The 9,786-nt window shown below is 31.7% G+C and overlaps 1 protein-coding gene across 1 annotated transcript; it reads left to right on the top strand.

Moving 5' to 3' along the window:
• The first annotated feature begins 388 nt into the window (after nucleotides 1–388).
• On the top strand, nucleotides 389–3,494 carry LOC104607262 (purple acid phosphatase 8-like). The gene is made up of 7 exons (XM_010272864.2): nucleotides 389–703; nucleotides 1,254–1,410; nucleotides 1,517–1,624; nucleotides 2,242–2,369; nucleotides 2,502–2,630; nucleotides 2,730–2,797; nucleotides 2,892–3,494. Exons 1-7 carry the CDS (start codon nucleotides 506–508, stop codon nucleotides 3,103–3,105), a joined length of 1,002 nt encoding a protein of 333 aa, XP_010271166.1. The 5' UTR covers nucleotides 389–505; the 3' UTR covers nucleotides 3,106–3,494.
• Nucleotides 3,495–9,786: the final 6,292 nt, after the last annotated feature.

Raw genomic sequence — 9,786 nt, 5'->3', positions numbered from 1 at the left:
TTGAAGAGATCCCACCTCCATACATCTTCTCTTGAAAGCAATCGATCGATCGTCCTAACAGGTGGACCTAGGGAAGATAATAACCTCCACAGCCCACTTCCTGTGTATTCCCTCATCAACAGCTCCCTGTCCAAATCACTTTGTGGCTTTGTGCCTCAGATCACACTATTCGCGTGGATTCAACTTTCTGTGCCATTAATAAAATAACAAACTTCTTTTCCTTTATAATTGCTACGAGTTTTTATTTTTGTCTTCCTTTGATTTAATTTCTTCCCATTGTTTGGACGGCCAGAAATGAATATAATATGTTGCACATGGGTGTCCAGGTGTCCTCCTATATATAGGCTGTTGATGAACAAACCATGGGTGCGACCTGTTGCTTCACGTCAAGTAGTAGCTATAAATGAAGCACCCATCTTGCATTTCAAAGTTCAAACTGAGCTCTCTCTCTCTCTGGCTCATCTCTTCTTTGTTTTCACAGGTTCCTTGACCCTTGTAGTTAGTTATGGCTGCTGGTTTGTCATACAAATTCAAAGCTCAGTGCCTTATCTTCACAGTTATTCTGGGCTTAAGTTTCTTCTCCACGCTCGCCGAGCTTCAGCGATTTGAGCACCCAACGAACGCAGATGGATCACTTAACTTTCTCGTCGTCGGAGATTGGGGCAGAAAAGGAGCTTACAATCAATCTAAAGTTGCTCATCAGGTCCTTGAATTTTCTTTCTTTACACCAATTTCTTGGCTTGCTTGCATCTTCTTCCTTCTTTCTTGGCCTTCACTTTCGCATAATTTTTAAGTAGTTGTCTATTTGAGCAAGTAACCATTTCTGTGGAATATGCTTTCTAGCATCTATGGATTATTCCATGGTAACATATCCAGTCGTCCTTACTCTCATTATTGAATGGTCTGATTGATGTACGTAGAAGTAGAACCAATCAAAAGTCAACACAATCACAGCATCAAAGATAAGAATATAAAGATTGGCCTGACGTAATAACCGAGTTTTGTGGTTCGACCACTCATCATATCCTACCCTTAATCTCTCCTTCTTTGCGCATTTTTCACGATTTATCATTCCTGAATGTCTCATATATATCTAGTCCCCTACGCACCAACAAAAGGAGAGATTACGATCTTAGCATGCTTGTTTTTCCTTTTCCTGAATGTCTCATATCATGATCAACTCATCTTAGTATGCTTGTTTTTCCTTTTCCTTTTGTTGCTGCTACTTATGGATCTTTTATGTATTAATACAGATGGGAAGGGTTGGAGAAAAGCTTAATATAAATTTCATTATCTCAACTGGGGATAACTTTTACGAGGATGGATTGACAGGCATTGAAGATACGGCATTTGAGGAGTCATTTAGCAAATTATATACCGCTAAAAGCTTGCAAAAGCAATGGTACAATGGTGGGTTCAAATTGTAATAATGGGTACCGAATATATGATTCTAAAAGAGTTTTATTTTCTATCAATTTGAGGGTTTTTTTTTTCTTTTTGTTTTACTTTTGTACAGTTTTGGGCAACCATGACTACAGGGGCGATGTAGTGGCACAACTGAGTCCAATCCTTAAGATGATTGATAGCAGATGGTTGTGCTTGAGATCTTTCATTCTTAATGCTGGTGAGATAATTCTCCTTTTAAATTGACTTCTCTCTATAAGGGTGTTCATGGTCTGGTGTGGTTTAGAGAAGATCTCAGACCAAACCGGTAAATTACGATTTGAGAAATTCTCAATACAAATCAAACCGTTTTGCTGACATGGAAAACCAAACCAGACCAAACTGTGGTGCAGTTTCTAATATGGTTTGAGGAACTTTGGACAATTCTTTGATAATATTGGGCTTAGTCCAATTAAAAATCCCAAATAACACCCCTAAAAAATTGAAACTCAAAACTTTTATTTTATTATTTTATTATTTTATTATAAAATAAAAGAGCTTATTAAATATTTATAATTTTATACATTCAACTTATGGTTTACGGTTTGGTTCAGTTTATAAAGCCCATAAAACCAAACTAAAACCACAAATCAATTTAGCAAAATATGAAACCTAACCAAACTGTTTTCATGTGCTGACCGAATCATGCTACAAATTTGGTTTGGTTCAACTCGGTTTTGCGGTTTGAACCAAACCATGAACACCCCTACTTCTCCCTGATTAACTTGTCATGCTTGAATCAAAACCCAAGAAGCCTAATGAATAAGTTATCCTTTCAACTCCTCTCTTATTGGATAGATTTTGTGGAATTTTTCTTCGTCGACACAACTCCTTTCGTTGATAACTACTTCAATGATCCAAAGGACCATGTCTATGACTGGAGAGGTGTCCTCCCTAGAACGGACTACATCAGAAACCTTGTGAAGGTATAAGATTCTCATCTTCCACCACCATATATGATATGATTGAGACTCTTTTCCATGAGATCACACAAGAACCAGAAATTTAAGAAATGGGTTATCTGCCTGCATTAATTGAATTGATCTGTGAATATATAGGATGTTGATTCAGCATTAAAAGAATCAACTGCAAAGTGGAAGATTGTGGTGGGTCACCACACTATCAGAAGTATAGGTCATCATGGCGACACCCAAGAGCTTGTAGATCAACTTCTTCCAATCCTTGAGGTAATCAAGAGAAGCTAGATTAGAGAGGGTCTGTTATGAGCATTCAGACAGGAGAAGCTGTATTATTAGTAAATCACATGCATTATGAACAACATGCAGGCCAACAATGTCGATCTTTACGTGAACGGGCACGACCATTGCCTGGAGCACATCAGCAGTACTGTGAGGTACGTAATTAGTTCGTTTCAACTGTTTGATTATATTCGTCAACTGCTTCTTGAGAGCAATTAAGTGAAATTGGTTGCGTACTTGGGAGTGCAGTCCAATCCAATTTTTAACCAGTGGAGGCGGTTCGAAAGCTTGGAGAGGTGACATTCACATGGGTCAAGACGGAGTGAAATTCTACTACGACGGGCAAGGTTTCGTGTCTGCAGAAGTGACTGAGACTCATGCCAAGATAGTGTTCTATGATATTTCTGGCAAGGTTCTGCACAAATGGAGTGCGTCCAAGCAGGGCTCTTCTGCAGCCATGTAGAGCTAGGCTCTTATAGCTAGATAAGCAAATAGTTCTGTATTACAATCCTACACTTTGTGAAGAGAAATAGAAGATACTTGCCCAAGTTATGATACTTATAGTATTATGATAGATTAACCTGGCCTTTATGCCTCATGACTTTTTTATCTATAGGAAGACAAAGCAACAAGTCATTCAGTTAGGGGGTGTCGATTGGAATGGACTTGGTCCAATCCGATCCACTCCAATGTGAGTCCATTACAAATGGACTAGGTCCAATCCCATCCAATGAATAGTTTGGACCATTCAATTTGTTCAAATTCATTTTAATTTAGATTGGTTTCAACCCAAACCCGGTCCATTGACACCTATATTCTTATCTTATGTCAATGGACCGGATATTGGCTTAATCCAACCAAATCCAGTATAAATTTATTATGGATGGACCAGTCCAGTCCAATCTAATAAATACTTTGGACTAGATTGGTCCAATCCACTATGTCTTGTTGGTCCATCCAATCCGTCTAAATTGATTTTGGACTGTTACTTACTGTACTTAATTAATTATCAAAATCGGTCCATTGACACCCTTACATTCAGTTACTATTTGAGAAATTAATTATCAAACCACCCTTCAGAAAACAACAGGAAACAGCTACGTACTGTACTTAATTTGGTTACATGCATGTTATATAGGACCGTCAAGTTCTTTTTCTTTTTTTATGTATATGAGGTATCTCTCTATCTCTCTCTCTCCATATATATATATATATATATATATAAAGATAGATAGATAGATAGATAGATAGATATAGATAGATAGATAGATAGATATAGATAGATAGATAGATAGATAGACAGATATGGGCATGTAAGATTCTTGGGTCATCTAAATACCTTCTCTAAACTCTATTAGTTGGGTGAATGGAGAGCGTGAGAGACGTGCATGTAAGATTCTTTGGCTACCTATATGTGGCAATTAGTGGGGACCCGTGCAATGCATAGGAAAATCTGAAAGATTTAATTATTTTATTTACTATTAATTAAAATTAAATTAATAATCAAAATTTGTTGTTAATTAACTAAAAGTATTCAAAGTTATTATTAATATCTAAAATTTCAATAATTGTATTTTCATTTAATGTTGATTTTCAGAAAATAATTTTTCTAAATTTAATATGAAAAAAATATTTTTTAATAAATTTAGTTTTATTAATAATTTATAGTAATTTTAATAATTGTTATTATTTTTAAATGAAATTTTGATTAACTTTAAATAAATAAAAATAATTACAAAAGCTAACATTTTTATTAGTTTCACTAATAATTAAGAATTACATAGGAATGACAACGGGGTGGGTTCAGGGCAGGGCACCCCATCCCAGTCCCAACCCCATTGTCAAGACACTCTACCCCATCCCCACCCCGTCCATCCATTCACAACGTCAAAAGAAAACAGTTGCTTTATCTTATAAATTTATAGATCTAATAGTTGCTTTTGTCATAAATGATTTATTTCTTTATATTAATTATTAAAATATGTAATTATTAAATTACTGTATTTATTTAAAGTACAATAATTTCTAGAAATTATCATATTTTTAGAAATATTGCTAATTTATTGGCTAAAACTAATTAAACGTAATTTTCTAGTAATTAAGTATAAATTTTTGGTAATTCAATGTCATTTTCTACAACTTAGAGCTTAAATTATAACTACTATTAATTACAGTTTAAAAATAATTATTGTTAATTATATTACTATTACAAATTAAAATTCATTATTATTCAGTATTTTTTGCAATAAAATAAAATTAATTTATTTTTTAATTATGTTTAGTATATTAATTAAGCTTTAGGTTTTTCAGAATTTTTGGCTTTTTAGTTAATTTTTGGTGTTTCTTCATTATTATTCAGTCATTTTTGCACATGAATATTTTTCAATAATTTTCAGTATTTTCAACATTTATTTTTGCATATTAGTCACTACAAAATTAATTTGCATTTGCTTTCAGTAAAAATAAATTCAATAACTAAATAAATACCATAGTTAATAAAAAAATACAGCTAATTTTCAATATTTTTCAATAATTTATGGCTTGGGTATTTTTTAATAATTTTTGGTATTTTATAATAATAAAATATTATTAATTATACTTTTTAATTATTTTTTGTAAATACCCTTATTAACTCATAATTTGGTATTTTATCAATTTTAATGAGTTCATTATGCACAATAATGGTATCAACTCATAAAAATTATTAATTAATTAAAAAATGTATTAATACAAACTTATCTAATAATATTATTCAAATTATCAATTAATATTTTTATATCTAAATTTTTTATTTTTAAATAATTGTTGGCATTAATAACGGCTTTGGTTAAAAAATTCCCAATTCAACCAAGTTGGATCAGTTTCACTTTGGCCATTTGTAAACCAACCAAAATCGAACAACCTAACCAGGGATATATATTAATATTTTATATTTTAAATATAATTTTTAATATGAAAAGTGAGAAATTTCCCACATTTCCTAGTCTAAAATGTTTCATTTCATAAATCTAATTATTAAATTTATTTTTTAATAATTACACTATAATTTTAAAATTATATTTAATTTTTAAGTTTAAATCTTTTGAACCGACAAACCTTTTATGAAAACCGACTCAAACCGATACAACTTGAGTGGGTCATCTTTCACAAAAGGTCTATCAATTTCAACTAACCAACTCCCCAACTTGGCCAGGTCAATTTGGTTGGCCAAATAGCCTATGGCTGAATCGAACCAACTCATGAACACTCATAGTTTTAGCTAAATTAATAGTCTTATCTCCGATAAATAACAATAGTTTAATCTCCAATAATTATTGAAAATTTATTACAAAAATACACAATTATTAAAAATATATTGTTAATGATAAAAATGCAATAATTACAAAAATACAATAAGTACTAAAATAAAACTTTAATCTCTAATAAATATTAATTAATCAATAACTTATAACAAAAATACAATAAGTAAAATAAATTAAATTTAAAACATTCAATAATAATAGTTTAATCTCCAATAATTATTTAAAGTTTTCTGTTAAATAACAAAACAAAATAAATCTATACATAACCATTGAAAATGCATTTTTCACAAAAAATAATAATTACTGAAATACAATAAAAATTAATTTTATTATATATACTTATACAATAAATGCAGGTCAAGAGTTTAAAATTATTATTAATAAATATTTATTGTTTGGAAAATTATTATTTCGAATTATTACTTGATATAAGTGAAAATAGTTATTTATAATATTGTGTAAAATTATTAAATTATTATTAATTTCAATATTTTGTTATAATTTTTTTTCTACTTTTTAGATCTTTTGTTAAATTTATTACCTAATTTCTTTATTTTAACTATTTAAAATCTAGTTATGTTAAATATTTTGTTATTTAAAATATTTAGTTATTTAAATACTTAAATAGTATCTAAAATATTTAAATTTTAAAATATTAATTATTTATTGAATTTAATTATCCATAAAGTCATAATTTATTCTATTATTATATAATTTCATTATTAATTTTGTAATATATTAAATTATTATTAATTTCAATATTATGTTATAATTATTTTTCTACTTTGAAGACATTTTTAAATTTATTATATAATTCCGTTATTTTAACTATTTATTTAAAACTATTACGTATTATTAAATATTTGAAAAACATTTAAATTGATAATCTAGAAGAACATAATTTTAATTTTTAATACATAATTTTGTGATATGTTTTGTAAAAATATAAAATTATTCTTTGTGTTTTTGATAAATATTTTAAAGTTATTATATAATTTTGTTAGAATATTTAAATAATTCTTAGATTTTTTAATACAAACTTTCTTTAGATAGATATAGATAAAAAGTAGGGAAGAGGATAAATAGGAATTAAAGATAATTTAAGAGAGAAACTCTCTACTAAATTAGAGATAATTTTGAAGATAAATAGGAATTAGAGATAATTTTGAAGAAAGTGGGGGATAGTGGGTGAGGTAATTTAGGAGAAATTTTAGGAGAATAGATTATTTAGGTTCTGGGAAAGCGCATCTCATTGTGCAACCGTCTCAGGAACCAAATCAAGATGATTGAAATCGATCCTTGTTCTGCCGTGGTGACCCACATCATGGAATCGCAGTTGCAAACCATATAGCAATGTAATATGAAAATTTCAGTATTATAAATTCATAACTAATTCATAACTGTTCGGGTTGCTACTTAACCCAATCCGATATAACCATTTACATCGTCTTCTCTACCCAACAATTAACCATCATAGAACAACTGCTAGCATTCACAGTAAAAAAGAAAAAAAAAAACAATAAAGAGGACTTTTCTAATGTTAAGAACTCCGTAGACTTATTATCCAAAAGATGAACCACTTGGTTTATTTATTTATTTATTTTTATTTGATAATGAACCACCTGGTTTGTTTATTTATTTTTTGGTATTATCCAAATGAACCACTTAATTATATTGGTTTATACAGAGGGTTCCTAGAACCAATGTATGGCGTAAATTAAAAGAAACTTAGGAATGCGAGTGGATCCGATTAAGTGGTAAACCCATATTGACCTGACCCTACCGGGTTATGGTCGGATCAGCCTTAATTGGGTTGCAGGTCATTTGCGGGTTGAGGTTGCTCTTTGCCAAATCCGACCTGTTGACATGGGACACTGTAAATGATTAAATGTAGCCCTTGGTTGAGTATAGGTGTACTACAATTGTAGGGGTGGGTTAGAAAAAACTTTTAGGCCATGTTTGGGAGTGCTTATTTGGGCCATTAAGCACTTATTGGTATTTGGGAAATAAGTGCTTATTTTAAAAATAAGGGTTTATTTTTAAGCCCAAATTTACAGATTTTTTTAAGTGTTTATACAATAAGCACTTATTCAATTTTTTTATTCCAAAATTATTCCTAGTTGAATTTTAAAATACCACTTATAAAATTATCCCTAGTTGATTTTTATAAAAGTACTTTCGTAAAGTACTTTTATGAAAGCACTTTTACGAAAGCACTTTTATAAAAGAACTTTTATGAAAGTACTTTTACGAAAGCACTTTAATGAAAGTACTTTTACGGAAGCACTTTAATGAAAGTACTTTTACGAAAACACTTTAATGAAAGCACTTTTATAAAAGTACTTTTATGAAAGTACTTTTAAGAAATCACTTTTACGAAGCACTTTTGTAAAAGCACTTTTATGAAAGCACTTTTATAAAAGTACTTCTATGAAAGTACTTTTACGAAAGCACTATTACAAAAAGAACTTTTACGAATCACATGCCAGATCTTAAGGTTCTAATCAAAGGGGTGGTTACCAAACAAGCTTCCAGAGAAGGATGAAGGTAGAGCTCCCTCATTTTGATGGTACCAACTTGGACGAGTGGCTTCTCTTGATCAAGCAATACTTTGAGTCGTTGCATAAAGTCTCAGAAGAGTATTGGTTATCAGTGGCAAGTCTGGGATTTGAGGGAAAGGTTATTGAATGGTATTGCTAGTTGAAGACAGCTTCCACTTAGAGACAGTTTGTCACCGCCATTGATAGTAGGTTTAATAGGCCTATGGGGTTTACCATGCGATGAGGATGACTAAACTTACCTAATCATCTATTATACAAGACTATTTGGAAGAATTCTAAAGGTTGTCAAACAAACTTAAGGGGTTGTTGAAAGAGTTCTTACTGTGTTGCTTCTAGACCTGTTCATGGGCCAGGCCGGGCTAGGCTTTCACTCTGTATTAAAAGATTTTTCTAAGGCCCGAGCCTGAGCCTAGCCCAACCATCGGGCCTACAACTTGGGTCCGAGCCCGGCCCTCATAAAAATCCCAAAGCTCGGGCCTGGGCCCGAGCTCGAAATTTAGCCCATGCTATTACTACTACTAAAGCGGCTGAATAGAGAGAGAGAGAGAGAGGGAGAGAGAGAGAGAGAGAGAGAGAGAGAGAAATTATAAAGGAAAAAAATAAAAAATGTATTTATTAAATTATAAATTTATATATTTCAAAAAATATTATATTATTTATATATTTTACATAATATATAAAATACATATATTATGTATTTTATAAAATATATAATGTTGAGTCGGATCGGGCCGGGATTTTTTGACAAATCCTGAACTTGGCCTGAAACACAGTCGGGCTTACTGTGTTAGGCCCGAGGTCAAGCCCACGGGCCTAATTACATGACCAAGCCCGACCGGGGTGTGGGCAGGGCTGGGTTGGGCCATCGGGCTACTTGGCCCATGAACAGGTCTAGTTGCTTCGTAGTCAAGCTCTGGGTAAATCTAAGGGCAGCGGTGGAGAAATATGAACCCATGACATTAGCAAGGGTGACCAAATTGGCTCTCCTAGAAGAAGAGGAGTTGAATGCTCATAAGAAGATGGAACGGATAAAACCCGATAAACCTAGACAACCCTTAATGAGCACTACTCCTGCCAAGATGCTTGAAGTCAAGAGATGCGCCAAAGGCCTCTGTTACAGTTGTGATGACCAATGGCATGCACAACACAAGTGCAAGTTTCAAAAGTTACTATAGATGGTTGGATCATCAAGATGACAGAGACCATGTGGAAATCTAGGATGGTTTGGTTGTGACCAGTATTGAAGTTCATCCCTCGCCTAAAATTTCCTTACATGCATTA

This window comes from Nelumbo nucifera, chromosome 4, assembly GCF_055504915.1.
Source record: "Nelumbo nucifera cultivar China Antique chromosome 4, China Antique-T2T, whole genome shotgun sequence".
Taxonomy (NCBI): Eukaryota; Viridiplantae; Streptophyta; class Magnoliopsida; order Proteales; family Nelumbonaceae; genus Nelumbo; species Nelumbo nucifera.
The sequence above is the reverse complement of the archived record's forward strand: the minus strand, read 5'-3'. Positions and strand labels throughout refer to the sequence as shown.

Coding starts and splice junctions, on each gene's coding strand:
- LOC104607262 (XM_010272864.2), top strand. CDS start 506: ATGGCTGCTGGTTTGTCATACAAATTCAAAGCTCAGTGCCTTATCTTC. Junction 2,631..2,729: donor AACTTCTTCCAATCCTTGAG/GTAATCAAGAGA, acceptor AACAACATGCAG/GCCAACAATGTCGATCTTTA. Junction 2,798..2,891: donor CACATCAGCAGTACTGTGAG/GTACGTAATTAG, acceptor TTGGGAGTGCAG/TCCAATCCAATTTTTAACCA.